This window comes from Varroa jacobsoni, unplaced genomic scaffold, assembly GCF_002532875.2.
Source record: "Varroa jacobsoni isolate VJ856 unplaced genomic scaffold, vjacob_1.0 scaffold_869, whole genome shotgun sequence".
Classification (NCBI taxonomy): domain Eukaryota; kingdom Metazoa; phylum Arthropoda; class Arachnida; order Mesostigmata; family Varroidae; genus Varroa; species Varroa jacobsoni.
This window is the reverse complement of record NW_019213771.1, coordinates 95,383-117,784: the sequence shown is the minus strand read 5'-3', so window position 1 is coordinate 117,784 and position 22,402 is coordinate 95,383. Positions and strand designations below refer to the sequence as shown.

General features: G+C 49.9%; 1 protein-coding gene across 1 annotated transcript in view; it reads right to left on the bottom strand.

Moving 5' to 3' along the window:
• The window catches only part of LOC111264522 (uncharacterized), a 79,115-nt gene that overhangs the window by 52,498 nt on the left and 4,215 nt on the right, over positions 1-22,402 (bottom strand). The window contains exon 4 of the mRNA XM_086970110.1: positions 12,702-12,755. Coding sequence (XP_086826236.1) covers positions 12,702-12,755 — 54 coding nt within the window. The remainder of the gene's footprint in view (positions 1-12,701; positions 12,756-22,402) is intronic.

The following is a 22,402-nucleotide window of genomic DNA, read 5'->3' as shown; positions in this document are numbered from 1 at the left end:
TCTGACCCGGTTTCACATATTTCGTATAGCGTCCGAGTAGAAAAACGTCAGCCTTCGCGCAGTTTGCACCCGGCGCCGGCTTCTACGTTGCGGCTAAATATATCACAATCGTATTGAATTCTTTTATTGAACACCACTGAGGTTTTTATCTAGCGAGAGATGCGCTTCAAAGGCAAAGGTGAGCCTCAGTGTTATTATATGAGTCGAGTATCAGTTGAAGCTACGGTCATGCCGCGTTGCCGAATATAGGACGACGCATCGATGCTCCACTACTTAAGCCTAAACTCTTATGTCCGAAACTGCTTCGCTGCACATACGAACAAACTATATTCCTTGGCGCTTTATACTGGTGAAATGGTATACTTGTTATCGACCGTATGGCGAACCACAAAACTAACCGGAGAACCTAACGTGACTTATTACAAATTGTACCTGTCGTAAACTCAATGGACCTTACACGTAATTAGGTGCAATCATCTTCTTAACGAGTGATTCAGTTGGCGCAACAACAGTTAACCGGTCAGGCTGAGACCATCCACCAGGTCTGCGAAATAGACTCGCCCATGTCATGAAACAAACATGCTATAGGGCTTACGATGTAACATTTTGCCCCACGGTTCAGCCTCCTCTGAACACCAGTTAAGTTTAACATTCTTTCCTCCCATTCCCCACTAAAACACGCTATTGTTACTTTACAAGTATTATGTGTGCGTGTATCTTTGAATAATTGAATAATCTCTACGTAGGGAACGCTGTATAGAAGAGTATATCGACGGTAACGAGTCTAATGGACCTTTCAATAGATTAGCTTATACTGCACGGCTGTACTACTTCTGCAAATGCTACTGTCAAATTAACCTAAACAACAAACGCACCTAACCGGAGGGTGCTTTGTACATATATTTTCTCACGCATACGTATATATACATCATCTACTTAACAATGTACATACGTAACTACAGCATAGCCTAGGGGAGAGAGAGAGAGAGAGAGAGAAGGAATGGCAGAAAGAAGGAAAGCAAAGAGCAATAGTTCGTGAGGCCGTCAAGACCCGCCGACTCTGCACACTGCGGGTACCGTTGCTCCCGGAGTCGTCGCTGGACCTTCCAGCGGAGCCCGAGAGGGTGGCTAGAACGTGCAGTATTCCGATTCCGCTGGCAAACACCGACGTCGGCAGGTGGATGGAGGCCAGTTGTACGGACGGGTGGCTCGGCTCGACTCGTGCCATCGTATCGCGGCCACTTCCAAAGGAGCGCCTCGTCCGGCCGCCGCTGCCGTCATAGCGGATGGCGGAAACGACGACGACAGTTACTGCTATGGGAAACGCGAACAGCGAGAAGAGACTGTCAGCCAGGCAGTCAGCAGCCAGCGAATGCTTTGATGACGATGGTTTTCGATAGACCTACTTCTCGAGGGATCTGTGGTCCTTGTATGACAAGAATGAATACAGTGAATGACAGTGGTGGAACGAAGAGGAGGTCTTTGCCCATAGGGGCAGGCTGAAAGCGGGAAACATGGGACAAGTAGGCAGAGTGGTAGGAGTAGAATGACGATGACAACAACGCCAACGTGGAAGAGAAGGTGGATATATGGAGCTGCGAATACAAAGCGTCGCAGCAGGAACTGGGAACGGAACAGGGGTCAGTGGGATACTGTGGACAGCTCAGGGCTATGGACAGACACACAGCGACACAGAAGCACGGCGGCGACTGACGCAAGCCACCAGTGCCATTGGCAACGAGGGCATACAGCGGCGCGACTCACACATCCACATCTACCGACAGCCAGAGTGAAAAGGAGAGAGAGAGAGAGAGAGCGCGCGCGCGAGAGAGAGAGAGAGAGAGAGAGAGGGAAACGGACGAGGGTGAGAGAGACATAGCGCGCATGCGACCCACAGGGGAGAGCTATCGGACGAATGGACGGACGAGCGAACGTAAAGGGAGGGCGCGGGGTGTAGTGGGAACGCAGCAATACGGAGACAGCAGACCTGACAAGCTAAGCAGACCAGTTCAGCTCTACAGCTGAACGGCGGTCTGTTCTCCTCAAGAGCAGCGGGACCTGTCCCGGCTTGGCCGGAGTACACACCATCATAATGGCCTGTGGACACTGGCGTGTCCTGGCGGTTTGCCCGTGTTTTTCGCTCCTGTAGCCAACGAGTCCCGTTGAGAAACGGAGGACGACGGAAAACATGAAGCCTGTGAGGCTTTGCGAGCTTACCTAATCCGACTTGTCCCATTGACGAAGGGGGCTCCCGACGAGGGTAATTGGGGGCTATCCAGAGAGCTACTAGCTGTGGGAAGATGGCGTCTCAGTGCCAGTTCTTCTCCTGTTGGGACACAAGGCAGAATTCAAGCCGGTGCGACCGAGTGCCTACACGGACGCGTACCGCCGGCTTCGGTTCCACGATGCGCTTGATGGGAGATAGTGGTAGTAGCACTAGTGGTAGAACAGGACGATGCTGAATGCTACAGTGAAAGGGGCTACTGTAGGCTCAGGCAAACAGAAGCAGACTGAACCTGGCTGATGTCAAAGGAAAGGATGCCACTGAGTAAACGAGCAAGTGCACTGCTGACTGTAGCTCAGCGCTATCGTACACAGAGGCAGCGGCGACGGCGGCGGCAGCAGCAACATTAAAATATAATAACAGCTCTCGGTACTCTCTTTTCCTCACAGCCTCTTCGCGTTGTTGGCCTCGCTCGTAAGCCACTCATCGGTCGTCTGTCGGCCCTAACAACTCGACACTCAACTTGAGACTGAAGAGGCTACCCAGAAACGCTTGAGGGGTAAACGGGAACAGTGCAGGCGAGGGGACACAAGAGCAAAACAAGAGCCAGTAGCAGCTCTAAGGGATTTGGAGGAACGCTGCGACTTTGGAAAATGACTGGAGCTTGAGGTGCTTCCCCTGCAGCTTCGTCCCGCTTCCAAACCAGAGCGCCACCAGTGTTTAGACTAGTACTAGTAATGGTGGTAAACGAGGCTCTACCACTTGCTTTTCTGAAATAGCAATAATAGTTAGAAGTTAACAGTTGGATAATCAAAGGTACACATGATCTACGGGATAATAACCTTCTAGCGCACGGCGGCTAGTGGGCTGCCACGCTTCTGTGGAGGCGGGGGTTGCGAATAAAAGAGGACTTCGTCGGTAAAAGAGCAATCCTAAGAGCAGAGGATGGAAAAACTGCCCGAAGGACACGGTAATATTGTCAACTGGCCGGCAGGACGGACGACAAACGGCAACGGACAAACAGACCGTCTAGTGGCCGATATTCAGTGGAAGAACAACTGACGCCGTTACTTATATTGCATCTCCTACTAGATACAGCGAATAGTACAGTGGCTAAGGCAACATCGAAATGTGGTGCTTCCTAAAGCATAGAATCCTCAGTACTGAACAAAGGTGTGGTGTCATGCACCATCCTCTTATGCAGCACTTACTCGTAATGCTTTGTTTCCAGTACCAAATCATAACTCGGATAGTTCCGACCGCTCTGCGCGGTGGACATAGTGGCAGCGACAAACCTGATGACAGAGATGCCCGCCCCAGAGCCAGCAACCGAGAATGTGGCGATGACAGTGGCAGCGCAAAACACTGAGTTCGCTGGAAGCGAATAGAACTTACTTGATAGAACGAACCGGTGGGATATTAAGCGTGCACAGGGGATGTCGTATTCGAATGGGGGAGGATCTGGCAGAAAGCAACCCGGGATAGCCGGATGAGCAACAGCGGCAAACTAAGCAGGAATACTCTTTCCAAGTAGAACGAAAGTAGAGAGCAAAAAAGCGGGTATCAGCATCATCCGTGGCAACGCATGGACGAAAACGAAAAGCAGGCAGTCGCTTTCCATCAGATACCAAAGTTTTAAAGAGCAACTACGGCAAAGCACGGCCTAAAATCGTCTAAACTGTATATAAGTGAGACAGGCCTAAAAACGCCCTATGCAGGCACAAGGCAATGCTGGGCTATGGTGCCACCTCCCAAGAGTCTTTCCCACTACATGCATTGCGAATACGCAATAAACTAGGCCAGGCACATTTCACTAAATATATATATATATGTGTATATATATATATATATATAGAAAAAGAGAGATGACGCGTTCTTCTTATTTCGCTGGTCCATAACCATATATACCGGCTGTACTATGCCTCACCAGCTCGCACTCTCGGAGTCTAGCGGTATTACCAGTAGCATCACGATGTAGCTGACGAACGGAAAATGCGGCAGCTCGGGGGGAGGGGGGCAGCGAGAGAGACAAATCGGCTTGAAGAAGCGGCGCGGCGGTCGCAGGAACGACAGGAACAGCCTCGGCAAACCGAGCATCGCGAATTCTTCCTTTTCGAGCCTTCCGTCCCTGCCAATCTTACTGCTTTGGCATACAGCGGCCGGGGCGGAACCTTGGATGACAGGCGGACCCTGTTCTGTCTCGTCCGTCGCGCTGCTTGAGGAGCTGAGAGAATAACGAGATCCACCACTCACCCAGTTATCCACCGGCAAAAGCAGCGCCACCACCGTCGCCGCGCATCTCCAGCGAAGTAAACTGGCGGCTCGCGAAGAGCTGGCAAAATATAGTGATAGATATATAGTGCGAATGAGACTGGCAGATGGGGTGAAACAGGGAACGCGGGCCTGCGAGAGTAGGCCAGTGCCGTATAAAGATGAAGAGGCTGACTTAGTAAGACCCACCGTGGTATAAGAAGAACTGTATAAGCTGCACTGTGAGCAGAGACTTGGGAGTAAAAGAAAAGTGGAGTGGTAGGAAGCGTTTTAAGAAGGGCTGCAAGTGTCCATGGCTCGGCCGTCTGGCTGCCTGCCTGGAGTAGCGGTGATGCTTTGTTTGTCGGTAATCGCGCATGAGCTTTGCGAAGAGTCTGGTGGCGGAGACATCGGTGACTGGAACGGCCAGCAGGATGGAACGAACAGATGAGAATGGAACTATATTCCTAAAGGGATAGAGCAGTGAAGACACCAGGGGGCTATAGAGGCGGTTACAAAGAAGACGAATACCTAGTAGTCGTGGTAGCACTACTGAAACAGTAGTATACAAGTAGACGAAAGGAAGATATTGAAGAAAAAAGATCAGGGATGGCGGCGCGGGGAACGATTACGAAGAAGACAAAAAACGCGAGGGGTAGGAGAGCAAAGAGTGGCAAAAGAAGACAGTCCGGACAGACTGCACTTCCGGTTTTGGATTGAGCGCGGCAATGGAAGTAACGGAGTACGTAATAGGACCGAACGCGAGCAGCTTAGCACTGGACGGCAAATATTAGAATAACGTAGATGTACGTGCACGAGTATGTATGACGGTGACCGAATGTTTTCCCACCGAGTGGCGGTCACGATGGGGATGGTAATGTGTGAGCATCTTGGCGAAAGTGACTGTAGCCGGTATAAAGCACGAGGCCTTTCTTGCCGCCTGCCTGCATTAAGCGGCAGCCTGTCTGTAGGTGGATATGAGTGTGCGTCTGGCAGCGGACGCCGTGGCGGCAATGGCGCACGGAGGCCTCTTGTTTTTGTAGGGAAAACTGACACACGGATGAAGGCTCTTGGCAGTGGTAAAAAGGCTGATGCATTAGGGGGGAAGAGTAAAATTGGGTGACATGGTCATTGGAAGGGTGGTGGGCTTGGCAAAAGAAGAAAACGAAAATTGGCAAAGTTGGGGTTATTTTTAAAACGCAGTTGAAGGGGTGAAGTAGGCGAATTACGATTGCAGGCCTGTTGACTGCTACTACTGAACGACGCAAACGACGATTACATAACTCGGCGACAATGAAGTTACGAAAACTGGTGAAAGCTGCGAAAACAGACGGCGAATGCAAGCTGCGCTGATGGTTTTTGAAGAAAAATGGGTGCTAACTTACGGGAATACGAAATAGGGGAATAGGTGTCCGCCTACTTCTAGTTCTCGCCTGGCCTTGCTGGAAGCAAGGCTAGACGAAACTCACTGGCAGTGGCTGCGTCACCCAGACACTTTTAAAAGAGGAGGAGACGAATGCAGGAGGTGAATAAAGCAGTGATGGAATAGTGAAACAGGGAAGCGGACCGAATGCCGCAGAGGTTCGATAAGACTCAACTAGTACCCAGTACAGTCAGTAGCACAGGGGCAATTGATCGGTTGATCTGCCATCGTGCAATGTTCGCGCTTCTGCCCAGCTGCCTCTGTTGCCTTACTACTTTGTTCTGGCTCCGCTCATGGCTAATCTGAAAGCGCGCTGGTTGGCTTCCATGGACATCCGCGGGCGTGTGGCAGAAGAGGGAAGGCTGAAAGTGGAAGACTGGAAAAGGACGAGGATCATAACGAAGACTGGACGACGTCTGGTAGGCAATGTTTTACTAAGGAAGTGGAATTCTCCGTGGAAGAGCGGGGGAAGACGGGGTAACGACCAGGGGCAACGGGGTGACTGGTAGCGAATGAAAACGAAGAGAGGAGATGGAAGATACGGCCTGCCTGTGGAAACGAAAGCAGACGCCTCCTTCTTAACTTGCAAGCCAATGCAGAACTAAAGAGCCGTGAGCAGGAGACTGGACCGGGAGCTGGGAGAAATCGGCTCAAAAGGGTGAGATGTGCAATGGACCCACTGGCCCAGGCAGTTGCCTGGCTTTCCACTCGTTGCTGCTGGCTTTCGGCCAATAGTCGGTAGAAGCTGGGGAAATTGGCCGCCGGCGGCAGCAACAGTGCGATGGTGGGTTCAGTTTATCGTGTAAGGATGAGTTAGAAACTTCGGTTATAAGTATGAAAAAGAATGATCGAAACTGCTGCCTGCTTGGTAGCCAGCAACGATGTTTTCCAAGGTTTGCCAAAAAGAGTAACAGCACAGTGCTGTCAGCTACGGAAACACCTCGTCAATGTTTCTTCGGTTAACTACTTTTTCTCTTCTCCACGTAGCTTGACACCCCAGTCGACTTCGATGTTGCAGCTCACTGCTATGGTTGCCAGTCCGCTAACTGATTTTAAGCAACCGAGAAATTCGGGAGGTGGCAGGCGGGAACCGTTGCATCTGCCGCTAAACTAGTGGGTGTAGTAGGCCGATATGCTGCCACCGCTTTACTGAACAGTACTTCTATCCATCAGTATCTCTGCGTTATCACTATTCACATTAACTCCTGCGACTTTGGCTGTTGGGACCTTCAAACTGGCGCAACAATTTATGTTTATTGATCGGGCTAAATCACTCCAGACCCTACTGGATGATTCCGTCCATGACATCGATTGTGGCGACGCTGCGAAGAAGAACAGCGGTCGCGAGTGTGTCTACAGTTATACAACAAGAAAAGGCAAGCGAGAACGAAACCGGCGCTTCTGCACGTGCGGCAGTGCCGCAGTGGCCAGCCGAATGGACGCTGCTACTGACAATGATTCTGAGGATGATGAACAGGATATTGATTATGATGATATTCGTGTTTGGTGCCGATAGTGCGGTGCTGGTGGTAGACGAAGGCAATGAGAAGATGCTATAATAGAACCAAAAAGAATTAAAGAACGAGGCACATGATAAATGCGATAGGAGAAGGAGAAACAGGGAGAATGGATAGTGAAGATCTGTGTGGAAAGAAACATCACTGAATAATTACAGATGATAAAATTCAAAGAATTTTGCTGCTGTGCAGTACAAAACAAAAAAAATGGAGAAGAGACGAACGCTGCAACGACCAGAAAAATACTGTTTTCCGCGTCGGTAGGCGGCAGGAGTTGAAGCAGCGGAAGGAACGGTGGCAAATTGGTGGCTTGCCAGTCGGCTGTTTGTCCTACTTACAATAAGGACGGACGGACGGACGCAGCACGACTGCGAAGGGGCACCGAGGAAAGCAAATTCAACAAAGTAGCAACGCTAGAGGAAAGCCAACGAGGAACCTGGGGGCAGTAAGCAAAGTTGGGAGCAGAAAGGGAACTGGGTTTGTGAGAGTACAATGCGACCATGGTTAAAGCAAAATAGGATGAAATACGCCACGCGGTAACGGATTTCGCTGGTTTGTTCGCTAACTGGATCAGTGATACGCGCAAAAAGCCAAGACGGGCTTGGGTGATAGATATATTCCATAATAGCGACACTATCGCTCACCAACACTAGGCTACGCACGGGCTACAAAGCTGGTGTTTTAATTCGGTAACAGTAACAGCTAAGGGCACAGCGGATAGAGCGGCTCCGTCAACAGCGTACTTGCAGTAAGGCAGTAAATCAAGCAAACAACGCAATGGCAGCTGCGACAGCTTTTGAGGCTTCTGCCACGGAGGTCCCGGTAATTGCGCTCACCAAGAAGAGGATGCCTGATGTCGAATAAGATGATGCGACTGACAACAACAACAACCGCACGGATGACTACTATCAATAAAACTACTGCTAGTACCAAGCCGTATGGCGAAGGGCTGTCCATGAGATGTCGATTTCGTTGGCCTGTTCTCTAGCGGAGCAGGCTGCGTTGCCTTCATCGATAGAAACAATAACAACATCGGCGACATCCTGCGAACTAACAATAGATAAGTAGCACACACCGATGACAGAACCCATAACCGAGAAGCCCACAAAGTTGGCCTCCACTTCCGTTGTCAACTCCCATCTCCTCACAGTCTAGTCTCCCCAGATCCGCGTTGACTGATCTAGCCCTTACAAACAGCAGAGGTCTATGAAATGTTGCCATCGTGCAAGGGAATAAAGGACTGAATAGGTAGGGTATGAAAAGAACGATTATAACAAGAATTATCTTCTTTACATTCACTTGCTAACGTCGAAGCGACAACTATCCTAGGCGCGCACATTGCCAAGTATCGCTTGAGTTACGCGACGAGGTGGGTATCGCCAGTATGGGCGAACTCACTGGCTAGATATCAACCAGACGGTGAGCCTTCGGAACTTCCTATTTTTGAGACAAGTGCCATGAGCTACTGGCCGGCAAGCGCGAATAAGAGAGAGAGAGAGAGAGAAAGAAAAAAAGAAGTAAAAAGACATGGGGCAAAAAGGTCTTTTGTTTCTCCGTGTTTTTTTCACATTTAGAGCGTCAACATAAAGCGAAGACAGGAAAAGGGCTGAAACCGGAGGAGCAGACGCAAGACTTGTATAATCTGTAGCTGCCGGTAGCAGTTTGGTTTGTTGCTGAGAGTGGTAAACAGTTCGGGCCAAAGGGAGGACACGGAATAGGGTGGGATCGATCGATGATAGCGTAAGTCGTGTGCTATGCGTTTACAGCGAACAATAAAATAGCGAATGAATGGCCGCGGTGCTCGGCGTGGCGAACTATATTGCTTGCTCTTTTTTTCTTTACGTGTTTTTCTTGACTTTAGGTTTTTGATAAAAACGGTCAATAAAAGTAGCGTGACTCACCCTCCTAAGCTAGAACCATTTGACTCTTAGTGTCGCTTGGAGCCGGTTCCGCTGAGTCCGTTGTGCGCTGTGTTGGCTCGTCGTTGCTCGACTTTTGGACTGCGTTGAACGTTCTTGAAACAACTTGGCCTTGCGTTTTATTTTGGCTTGTCAGGATCTTTGCCGTTGTCGAGACGCAATGGGCCGGACCGTGTTTTCGTTGCTATCTTTGGTGAGAAACACCATCACTTTTGTGACTATGCAATTCCGGCCTTGAAACAAAAAATTGCACCAATCACAAAAGTGGGATATTCTCTCTCTGAGGTGACGCTGGTGACGGTGCTACTGTTGCTGCTGAAATGCTCCGTGTCGAATGTTGGGGGGGGGGTGACGACAATCCGTGCTCGCTGGCAAGTTGCGCGCGTACAGAGCCAGATTCTTCGGTATCGACTGTAGGTAGCAGATGCTGTTGAAGAAGGCGATTCACAATACTAAACTCTGTGCTGATTTATTTGTGTGTGTCTGTGTGTAATCGTTGTTCATATATGTATCTGCACCGAAGTCCGGCGGCCCCATAGGCCACCTAACCTGCCCTAGTCATTTGTCGTTGGACGCCGGGTTTGGCCAAGCGTCAAGAAGAAAAAGGGTGAGGATCAGAACGACGAAGGCGACATTGACGATATCGAAGAAAACGATAAGCACTGCCACGTTCAGCTAATAGTCGGCAACGGCAGCAGGAATTTTGTCATTGGTGGGGACCTAAAAGATCCAAATGGAACACTGCTAGCTGATGAGGAACCCGTCTTTCCGTCCGTCTGATTGACCATCTGTTCGTTTGAACGGTGAGGTTAACACCGCCACAGAGGCCAAAGATGAGGTCGAGTCACCCTAACATCGCCCGAACTCCCCACAGCCCTGGGTTGTGCTTGTTGCTGTAGTATGACTTGAGGTGATGCTGCGTGGACGGTCCCGTACTAAGTGGCTCCCTCGTAGTGACCCAGGAGAGCTGACTGAGCTGGTCTATATTGTGATGCTCAGCGATCGCCATTTCAACAGCAACGACAGGGACGGCAGACAGGGCCCCCCGTTCCGCTTAATTCCTAAAACGACACAAACCACTTATCCTGGATTTAGCTGTTTCGCTAAAGCGGTAGCTGCTACTCAGCGGCAACCACCCAAGCGACAGCCATGGCCGTCGCGGAGGTTGAGGCAGGTGGGACTAAGGCCGGGGGACCACCGAATAGGGATGTCCGGGGAGTCCGGGAACTGCTGGGGAGCTCCGTTAGGCGAAGAAGAACGCGACTACCCGGGCAGCAGGCAGAATCGAAACGAGCAATACGAAACGAAGCAGCGTCCCTTCCTTCGGTAAGAGGGACTAACGGCGGTTGCGGAAACGAAGAGTGAGTTCGGCAACGTCGTTCTGCAGCTGCGCTGGGAATGTGCCGTACTCGATGCCAGTCATGGGAGCAGCTCTTCGGTTTTGCTGGAAACCGGCGAAAGCCTTCGGAAGCTCTTCTTGAAGAAACTTCCATGGCTTGGTCTAAAAAGCCGCACGATGCAAAGGAGCACTCGAGAGCGCCAGGGAGCAGTAGCAAAGACGAGGAGAGCGAGTGAGCAATCCTTACTATACTATCTTCCCTAATGGGGCCTTGAGCAGATTCATGAGACGTCGCTGGGACAGCCAGCAGGCGCTCGGAAACCGGATCTAAACCGGGGACAAAGGGGGGAGGCAAGGCAGGTCTAAGCAGGGAAGAGTCGGAGTAGAGAGGCCGGTTATAGACGAGTAGCTTCAAATTGCAGACTGAGCACTGTTAGCTTGACCACATGATAATACAGCGACGTCATGAACGAACGCTGACTTGAAAATATAAATTAAAGAAACTGATTTTATATATATGTTGTCAAAGAAGCAATGAAAAAAAATGTCTCAGTTATCCAAGTCTCGATTACCTTATTCAAAAAAAATTTGCATAGAATTCAGTGTAGTCGACCATTTTTTAGGTCGTCAAAATTGTTTTTTTAGCTTAATCCTAGAAATAGACTTCAGCTATGCTCTTGTGTTTTTTTGAATTTTCTTGATTGTTCTGAAATCTTCTTCGTCAGGACTTTCTTAAGTTTTACACAACGAGAACGTTATAAAGATCTAGTGGATAAGGTAGTTTTGGCAACAAAGTTGTCAGGTTTTTTTTTCTTAAAAAACGCCATGTAAATAATAACGCGTGACCCAGTACATCGCCACGGCGAAGAACGCACAACCACGACGCGTTCTCTGAAAGCTCAAGCCTATTTTACCGAGCAGCATTACACAATTTCTTTGAACCATCTTCGTAGCATTCTGATAGTAACAGTAGAATTATCCGGACGAATACATAATGCACAATTCCCCGATAGTCAAAAAGAACAGTGAGATGAAATTTGACCTAGGCCTTGCAGCTTTCCTTAGTTTGGCCTCGCCCTTAAGCGATGCTCAAGTGATTGTACTTCTGTTCCCTCGTTATACGCTTGTACCCATGTATCGAGCAAATCCGGCTCGTCCTTTAATGCTTTGTTGATGTATCTGTATTTGCTTGAAATTCAAGTCATTCGGTGCTATTTTTGCTCTGAGTTTTTTGCATCCAAATGATCTTTTAAAACGGCCAAACATGTCTAAGCCTCTGTAAGCTTGTTGAGATTATCCAGGCGATCCTCCAGATCAAAAAATGTCGTTTTGACCCAGTTCTTCACGTCTGTACGGTCTGAAAAAACACGGCCACCCAAAACGAGCATTGCTTTTGACTCGTTCGTCCGTAGCGACGGTGGAAGCACTGCATTCGATATTAACTCATAACTTGGTCCCATGTAAGCCTTTTACAGGATTGGCAGTATTTATAACACTTGATTCGTGCTAAGCGCAAAACTTACTAAACGTCTTGTAATGGTAGCTTTTTCCAAAAAAAAAAAAGACAAACGTACCCGAAGGACACTCGCTTTGAAGTCTTGCGAAATACTAAGCGCGCATTCGCATATTCTGAAGTTTGGATTAAGGATAAGCATGGGCAAGTGTATGCGACGACAGATGCACCCATCATTGAATGACTTTAGAGCACAAACGTCCCTGTGTCGTTTAAGGTTCTAAAATTATTCCGTCTTCGCTATTTTCCTTGTTCCACAAAATCGTTGTCAATGGAATATTTTTTTTTTGAAAAAATAAGTATAGGAACCTTTTAATCGTTGCTTCCCTGAGGGTTCTCCTTGTTGCACTATAAATATTAATACTGCTGTATCAGTTTAGGCGATGTACAAATATCAGTAGTATCAATACGATGCTAGAGATAACAGCGTATCTAATCTATATCAAGCAATATAATATCAGTGTTACTACAAATAGCATTAGATCTATTGTAAGATTTGTCAAAAATTAGATGTACCTGATTGGTCTGCTTTTGCTCTGCGTATTACTGCTCCGTTGTTGTGCTTGATTTCTGCAATCCATTTCATCAAACGAGCGGCTTCACAAGTTACGCGGAATACTTGACGCCAATGGAAAAGTCGGCTTCGTCTGCAATGACGCCTTGTTTCTACTAGTGTATTGCTTATTACCTGTTGCAGGGCTGTTTCTTCCTCACTTACCCTGTTTGCCTAGACTAAACGCATTGATAGACGCAATCAAGCTACAAACGACATACAGACACGTATTCACCTTTATAAATAATTGATCGCTTGATGGAAAGCGTCTAGATAGCAGCAAGTCAACGCAGGTGGATTACTCGGAAAGAGATAGAAAAGGCCAAAGGATGCTTGGACCTCGACTGCCACACTGATGTCGGCTGGCTGATGAAAGACACGCCGATTAAGCTTGTCCACCCGCTGCGCATTGCAGAGGTTTGGCCTGAGGCTGGAGTTTTGTCGCATACAGCAGCTAGCTTGTAGGCGACCAAATAGGAGCAGGAGAAGGGACGCGGCAGAAATGCAGTACATTGGTGTACTGTCATCACACATCGTTGCACTCCCCTCCATGCTTCATCATAGACTCTAACTGAAATCTAAATTGCGGAAGAAGCTCACGCGAATGACGTGAGCTGCCGAAGATACGGGCTCGCGCCAACCTTCCCTAAGAGACGCACAAACAGGCAGCCGCACAGAAAAGTAATGAGCGCTTGGAAGATAGAGTAGCAGTGTCAGCTTGACGCGGCTCTGGACCGAAGAGCCCGTTCTCCCTCCCCAATAAACCCCACTGCCAATACCGTCGCCGCCGCACTCGTCCAAATCACTCCTCGAAGCAGCAGCAGAGGCAGTAAAATTATCATCATCGTTCGCGGCTGAAGCCGTCCGAAGCCAAGTAGAACCGACCGAAATGTTTGCCTACAACTATGACGGAGCGAGCGCTTGCTTAGCCATTTGTTCGACAGATCGCGAGCCGATCCCACCTTCGCGCGTTCTAAGCGCCTGCTCATCCCGCCTGATCATCCGTCTGCTGCTGCTGCTTCTGCTGCCGCTGGCGAAGTGCTCTAGTCCACCATGACAGTATAGCGTGGGGTTACGGCACGGCATCATACAGTACCTTCACGCAAATACGATCACACAGAGATGCCTCCCGCTGCTGCGACTATCTTTGCGTTGAATACAGGTAAGCAGCGGTGTGCATTTTGCACACCCGTTGCTGATTGTACATTCGCCGGTTTGCAGGGCTGAGTGGGTAACTGCTTAGATGAGTGACAAAACGCGAAACATATGCATATCCAGGCCCGTATACAGACCCAGAAACATGCTACGCAGGGTGAAGAATGGGATTGATACGCGAGTACGCCATAAAAAGACGCTATCTATGGCTAAATCCGCTAGAGGCTCTCGAGCCTCGATGGCTTGTTTCCCCACTCCTCGACTGATGCCGCTGCGATGACTCGTTCTCGAAGGCGACTCACCCGACATTAATGGAGCATAACCAAGTCGGAGCGCGTCACGGTTCCTGCTTTCCATCTCGCTGTTGGTATCGTTGCTCTTCTGCGAACTCTTCTTTGTCAGGCAGCCAATGGCGAAGCCGGTAGCTAATGTAGGCTTCTATAGGTCCTTCGAATGGGGCGGATAAGGGACAAGTGCTTGTTCCCTTTTAATCGCACAACGCGAACGCAGAACTAGACGAGCAGAAGCAGTGGCTCGTTCTGACAAATTTGGCCACTGCTGTACTCGCAGTCTAGAAGATACATCTTTATGTATGCGACAGCTCGAGACGGTTCGAGGAAAGTAGGCGGTGAATTGCAAAGAACGACGTAGTCACTACCATTTCACCTGCCGCTACCAGCACTCTTCATCTTCGTTCTGCTGTTGACACGGCTACGACTGCCGCAAGTGAAGTGCCATACCATAGACGAATGTATGGATTAGAAATTGTTAGTGCTTGAAACATCTAAACGCGGTCGTCGTTTTGCCACTGTCGTTACCTAGCTGCAATCCTGTTCCGACCGTTGCCTACTCCTTTTCAGCAATTGGAGACCGTTGAAACGGCGGTAGTATTCAAGTCTCCGTCTGCACGCACAATCCTAGCGAGTTCTCTAGTGGCAGCATCACCCATATATGAACGGTTACACTATGCAAAGGACCGGCGCGTCTATAGGATGAGGCAACCGGGTGAGAGTGTCATACTGGTGAGACGCACAACGAAAGCGAAACACGTAGAGATAGAGGATGAGAATGCTTGACTTGCTTAGTTTAGCAGGGTCCAGCTTGGCTTGACTGCTAAGCTGTACTGGTTAGTTATTCGCTTGCATGGCTGTCTCGAGTGGCCGCTCGCCCTTCCACAAGGCACCGCATCACATGGCCACCAAATTCCCCAGCGATGATAGCCGACAGGAAGTTAAGCAACTGAAGAGGAAGTAAGTAACAACAACCCACAGGGAAACCGAGAAAGCGACAGTCAAAGAGAGCTGAGTAGACAGAAGGTCGAAAAGACAGCCAAGCAGGCAAGAAGGCCCACAGGCTTAGCCGGGCCATCAGAGCGCAGTTCCAATGGACGCAACTGCCGCTTCCTGCTACTTCTCCTCTTTCCGCTACTCCCGCACATTGCCGTATAGAAGTAATAGTAACGGCTGTTGTTTTTGTGGTAGCACTACCACGCATGTGGTCTCCAAGGCGTCGACCGGCTTGCCGCTTCACCGTTCATCCGTCCCGCCCGACGGGCACTAGTGCCAACTTCAAGCAATACAACGTCAAGCTGGTACCAGATAGACGGATGACCAGGCTGTGCTTGCGTGGCGTGTGTCTGTGCGTATTTGACCAAAGTAGACTACACACCGAGCACGAATAGCCAACAGTCATTGGTCAGCCAGTAATAGTAGGACAGCCGAAAGCAAGGACAAAGCTAGCAACAGCTCTACTGTCAACAAACAGGAACAAATGGGGCAGACGGGGAGGTGGGGATAAACGAGGCGAAGGCTCCTTTTTCCTTCGCAGACTTGCCGCTCAACGCTCTAGAACCAACATCCAACACCGCTCGGCTCACCAAAGTCTGAGTGGGAGCACCGCACCGGTTGGTCGCACCCAAGCCCCTCCGCCACTGCTTCCCCGGGCGGCATTGTCGGCTTTTTCCTTCATCCTTTTGACGTCGCCACAGCTGCTCCAACACCAACAGCGAAAAGTAGGGTAACACCGAAGCTGCTCGCTTTGCCTGTTGCTGCTGCTGTTTCTACAGCGCCTACTACCACTGCCGTTGCAGCAGCACAGTATACTATGGGACAGAGGGGCAAAGACACACGAAGACAACCGCCAGGACAACAGAACTATAGAGTGAGCGAGAGGGGTGGGGGACGAAAAGAAGACGAAATGGCGACGAAACCATGTGCGAGAAAAGCTGGACCAAGCGCACGCGGGATGAACATACCGCGAATGGAGACAAGACAACGGAGAAAACGACGACATAATGAATTAGCGAGGACGAGTCAGTTTGTCAATCACCTAGCTAAACAGCTAGGAAGGCCTACCAAAGGCTTCGTCTTATTCGATAGCCTGCAGGGAGGCTTTCCTCTTGTTACTATGGCCACCTCACCGCCATCGTCGACCGGCCGCCTGCCTGCCTGCCCGATGCCGTTGTATAAACGCAACCACCGTATTACAGAAAATAAAGAAAGAGCTTGTTCCCTTGACTACTACTGCCGTCATTATTACAACAACGGTACCGTTAATAGCGCTATTTACTGTTGACATTAGACGTCTCTATTGGTGAAAGTATTTTTGTTGCCATGGCTGTGGCTAAGACGACCGCGCCGATGGAGCCAAAAGGGGCTGCATACGGTTTCAAGAGCTGGACGGTTGCCCGGTTCGTTAATAGGACGGTGGCAATAATCGTTTTGGTCGTCGTCGTCGCCGCCGCTCCCAGCAGCGTCACCGTCTCAGTACGGTGTCAGACCACAGACTAGGCTGTGTTGTCGCCACCTCCTGGAGATTGCTATTCGACAACGACGTAGGCAGAGCGGCAAATTACAAAAAGCGACGGCTTGAGTCACCGCCCTCTGACGGCAACGAGTGCTACTCGACTGGTACACGTCCACCGTTTCTGCCTAACACCACAGCAACTCAACCACAACAACTTTAGATACACCGCAGAATGTTTCGGAGTATTGCCGCGGCAGTTGTATAGAGAGTAACGTTAAAGACGAACGGCCAGAACCTCTTTGTAGACCGCCGTAGCCTCAAAGACGCGGTTGAGCAGCGGGTAATCTCAGAATCAGATCTGGCGGTGTTTACCAGACGGCAGCAAAACGCAGCTCATTTCGTCATTCGATCTACTGTTGTATTCGCACATCAGCAGAACCAAAAACGGTACGAACTCGGAAAGGTGACCCAGCCCCGTCAGATCGATTCGAGCCCGTTTTCCGTGGCCTCTTCATCATGTCGAATGCTTAGTTTTATCAGTTTGTTTTTCAGCAGACACCGTCAATGCCGTCGCCAGTGAGCGTTTTCTTCTACGTTATCTGTAAACGAGTCTTCGTAGATGTTGTTGTACAGCGACACATCATGCCACGTTACGTCTATTTGGTGCGAGCGTAATCGCAAGCGGTTTCGCCCCATTTGGTGATACATTACAGCGACACAGTATAGACCAGGGAAGTACAATGCGATAGCGTCAGGCCTTTTTCTTGTTTGGCCACCGCGGACGAGCTTAATCAGCCATAACCAACAAATCGACCACAACCGCCGGCTTCGTTGCCACAGCTACGCTGTTCCCAGTTCTACCAATGACGCATTCTGGACCGCTGTCATAGAACCAACGTAAGCTTTCTGCCGTAAATGCCGTTGGTGGATCCTGACACTGCGAAACGGCCTGAAATAATTTGGACGCGCATCGTTCGACACTACTGGTAGTAATGGTACCGGCGAGACGCAAAACAACGAAATATCTTTGTCTCACGCGTTCAAAAGTAACGATGAGCTGAACTAGGTTCCGTGATAGTCGCACTTGTGGCCACAGTCATCGGAATCGTAAAGGATATCGGGCTATAGTTACAGCGTGTCCATTGGACGTGTCGAATGTGCGGTATATTACTTCAGGGGTAATGACGATCGTGATTGTGATGAGGAGAGGATCCGTGAAATTGAACGAGGCGAAACTGAGTCAGACCCGCAACAGCAGAAGCAACATCCGCTAGACCGGTCGTCGTCAACAAAGCAAGCAGACGAATTTATTAGGTCAAATGTCGTTTCTCCCCACTAACCGACCGGCTACTATTACCTGTGTGAGGTAGAAACTTTTAATTATACCGCTATTAACGCAACCTAGCTGCCCGCGAACAAGTGTAAAGAAATGAACTGCTGGAGAGTTAGAGGCGAATCGATGGAAGAAAGCGTGTGCGCGCATTAACACTGTTTGCGTATGGGTCGACCAGCGAAAGCAGATAGTTTGCTGTTCGTATAGGGAGGGGGCAAATACTACTACAGCGCTCTGGTTCTGTATACAAATAGAGGGGATCTCGTGCATATGGAAATCCATTCATGTATATATTAACTTATAGGCATAAGTTAATACGACACATTATTGTAAAAAGCTTCAAACTGCGAATTATCGATGTGATATCAATGTTGACAAAAGGTCGGCCGCTTAAAAACGATCGAAAAGGCAAAATAAGAAACGCCAGCTATCGATCGCTAACCAGCTCAGTCGAATTGGGTCTCCCATCGTCCCTGTTTGGCTTACTAAACAAAAGCCGGCCGGCCGGCCGGCCCGCCGAAGTAAGCGCTAGTTGAAGCTGAGCTGTCTTTTGCAAATCTATCTATTTATCTATCTATCTAACTGTAACAGTCTCGAGAACGTTACCAACAGCCGTGGCAATATGTCCCTTACGTGTTTGTACGAATGCGTATTTCGCAAATCTCCGTCCTTTCCAATTACTATGAATGAGCCGACGCAGCGGCCTCAGCGGCGCTGAGTGGGACTGGGGCGGCAATGGAACACATCGCGACGACACATCGCAAACGGAACAATGTTCCGACAGCGTTTGATTCACTAGAGTTTCGAGTAATGAGAAAGTAACTCTCTTTTACTTATCGCAAAAGCGCCTAGTGAAAAGAATGAAGAACTCAGGAAACGGAGAGGCTGGTCGAAAGGAGGGATCGGACAGAGCTAGGGCTGCCACTGAACGAAGTTCACATTGATGTCACATTGACCAAGAGAATTACGGGGTGCAGTACATACGTGCATAGACGCACTCTCCCTATCGGCCGGGAGCACGAGGGGAGGTAAGAGGGGTAACAAGACCAGAACAGGGAATAAAAGGCAACGCCTATACGTATGTATATGTGTGTGGTTTTCGCTGCTCTATCATCGCGTGTCATCATCTCTCGTTCTTTCACTCGACGTCCCGTTTTTAAGTCTCTCTCTCGCTTTCTCTTTGACCGTTTCGCTAACTATCTGTCCACAGGGCGCTTGCATCTCGCTGCTGTAACAAGAGGGCCCAACGTGAGGTTTGGTAGCGCCCGACCTGAAAAAGACAGCAAAGCTGGGAAAACGTGCTAGAACCGCTAGAGAGACTAATCATGCCCCAGCCCTTGGTTGTGTTCCGTGTGCCAAGGACTGCACCCTCTCGTCCGCTGCCATGCTCCGTAGCTTCACCAGCGTCTCGAGACAAGACAGGACAGGCTGACTCCGACTTGTCTTCGCTGGCCGGCTTACTGGATAGTTTCACCAGCCCCGAACGTTACCGCTTGTCCGCTATTGCTGAGCACATCACTTGCCTTCATCTCCAACAAAGTTTGCATGTGGCTATTTGCTGGTGAACATGTATGTCTGTTTGTTTGTGTATTGCCTGGAGCGCGGCGATTTGTCTGGGGAATTGGCACAGTGCCTGAGCTTTACTTGCCTGGCACACTATGCCATATGAAAGCAACGAAAAGACGGGTGGACAGGGGAGTGAATACCAGAGAACATCCACTCGCTGTCGATTCGCAGGAATCCCATCGTATCCTGGTCCAGTCAAGTCGACTAAAATGCAAGAGAAAATGCTGCGCCATACTTCCGTTTAAGATTGCTAGCTGCTACGACAGCTCCTGTTGCTCCCGGTATGTTTTGCGCCAATCGCGGTTGAGGCTCAAGCGGTTCAGCGGCTTACGGCTCCTGGCGCGAAGAGATATTGAGAAGTAGAGCGTATTATAGTGATGGCTAAAAGGTAATTGTAGTTCAACGAGCTTGCTATCATGCGCTACCGCATAAACGATATTCGTGTATTCATCGTTCTATAAGCAGACATAGGTCGAAGCACTAAGGGCAGGTCCTAACCTCTTTTGTGGTTCGTCCATCCCTTCAGTCCAAAAAGCGTTGCTTGTTTGACTTGCTTTCTAGTTCACTTTTCCGTTATCGTGCTTACTGAACATCGCATATATGCTCTCGCTTTTTCCCTCATTTCTGTGCCATCATCTCTACAATCGAGGCATCGGTGTCTCAGTCTATACGGCGAGACGAGGTTGAAGACCTGTGGCTGCTCGGCCTTCCGGCAAAAGCTGCATTGTTCATAACCACTGCGCTTGTGTCGTCTCGGCGTCATGCGAATCGGCAACACGTTTGCCGTCCTTTCTAGAACCCGCATCCGATTCTGGGAATGACTACCCAACAGACTGCTGGATAGTTAAGTAACGATGAGTAGCAACGGTACTAATAGAAACGACAGTAGCAGCTAGACAGCAGCGACTGCACATAGACGCACGCATGCGTGCGATCCAATTAGATACCTGCGCTGGGTAATTTTCCGAGCGAGAGACTGCATGAACTCTACGTAGAAGTCGTTCCGCCGATCACAGGCCGCAGTACTGTTACATTTCCATGCCTACTGGCCAGCTTTCCCCAGCATGCAAACGTATGAAAAGAGTTAAACAAGCAGCGGACGAATGCTGCTGCCTAAAGGGAGCACGCATGCAAGTAGTTACGAAGAGATAGTTAGGATGGCGGTCACAATAGATCTGGGGAAGATAAAGGACAACGAATGGACGTCCGACTATTCGACTTACCGAACAACAGGCCAGCCAATCGGAGACAGATAAGAAAAAAGGAGGCACACATATGACCCAGACGCTTTCCGGGAAGCAATGGAGACGCGCACTACTGCGTGGGTGCGGGTTGGGGCGGGGTCATTGTAGGAGCTTCCAGTGGCTTCTCAATGGGGTGATCTGGAAGGCTGCCGCTGCCACAGGGCTGGTGTTGTTGGCCAGCGCCAGCGGGAACAGCGGGGGGGGGGGGAGGTCTGGTCGTGGTAGCTACCACCGGGAGTTCGGGACGACTACGATAGATCAGTATAGTATTGTCCGGTCGGGCAGGGTAATGCGAGGTAACGCGAAGTAGATCTTCTATCAGTTGTAACTATAATCTTCTCTCAGTTGTTGGGCATAGCTGTTGTCGGCAACAATAATAACGACAGCAGCAAATGCTGCAGGAAGAGCCGTACAATGGAACGAGACAAGCAGGCAGATGAATAAGACGGTACTGGAAACTGTTGCCTCGGCTTTGGTCATTGGTAATGGATATGGGCCACTGCTGTAAACGTTGTCTGCTGTATTTCTGTGCCACAACAGCAGTGTGGTAAGGCAACAAAGAAAGTAAAGAATAATAAAGACAAAGAAAGACAAAGAACAAGAAACAATACAACACATGTTAGTCAGTCCTTCCTTTTTGTGACTGTTGATCCATACGTTCCCGACCACTCAAACGGTTGGCTCCTTATCCGCTTCTCTGTCTGACTCCTTATCCGTCTGATAGGTCTGTGTCCCTACCATTCCTCTTAAGGCTTCGTCTCATCCGGCCCCCAACTCAGTTGCGCGCCATAGATTAGGAGTAGCAGTCATGGTTCTGGTAGCAGTAGAAGAATGCGGTATTTGAAATGTTGTGCCGTCCAGCAACTAGCAGCTTCCCGTCCCAACGGTTCAAGAGAGATCAGGCGTATAGTACGAACCTAAAAGACGCCGCCCCTACTGCGAGTGCTCCTGATGGTGGAGGCAGTGGCGCTGGTAACGGTAGCGGCCGCCTTCTACGGCCACTGCCGTTACCAGCACCTCCGAGAATGACAAGTGCCCTTTGTCCTCTGTTTGAATGGCTGACCGATCCTTCGTCCACTCGCTCTGTAAGCCTTCTCTTGCCGTCTCGTTCGCCTGACAAGCAAGCAAGCAAGCCATCAACCTAACCTATCCGCTACCCCCCCCCCGCCCCCCGGAGTTTTGAAAAGGCGGGCTGTCGGCTACCAGTACCTGGCAGCCTGCTGTCTTGTTCAACTGAAGCAAACCCCAATGTTCCGTCCTGCTTCGTTCCTTCACCACTCCGAACGAACGAGCAACGTTCGTTGGCGACAACCTGAGCCTCTTCCTTTTCAGCGGTAGACCATGGCCAGTTCAGGCTCAGACTCTAACTCAGGCTTAAACTCGGCCAAGGGGAGGCTAAGCGGAGCTACCTGGACGGCAATGCGGATCGCGCCTTCGGCAAAGCCTTCAGGTTCTACAATCACCGGCGACGGCCGTTAGCGGTTGCGACCCCGAAACGGCGGTGGAGACGGCGTACAGCGACTGCCGAGCTGTAAGTGGAGCGGCGCCTGAGTCTGAGCCCTGCGTGGATCCTACGCGCTCCTAATACAGCCTTCTCCCCCCCCCCCCCCCCGCGAAGTCG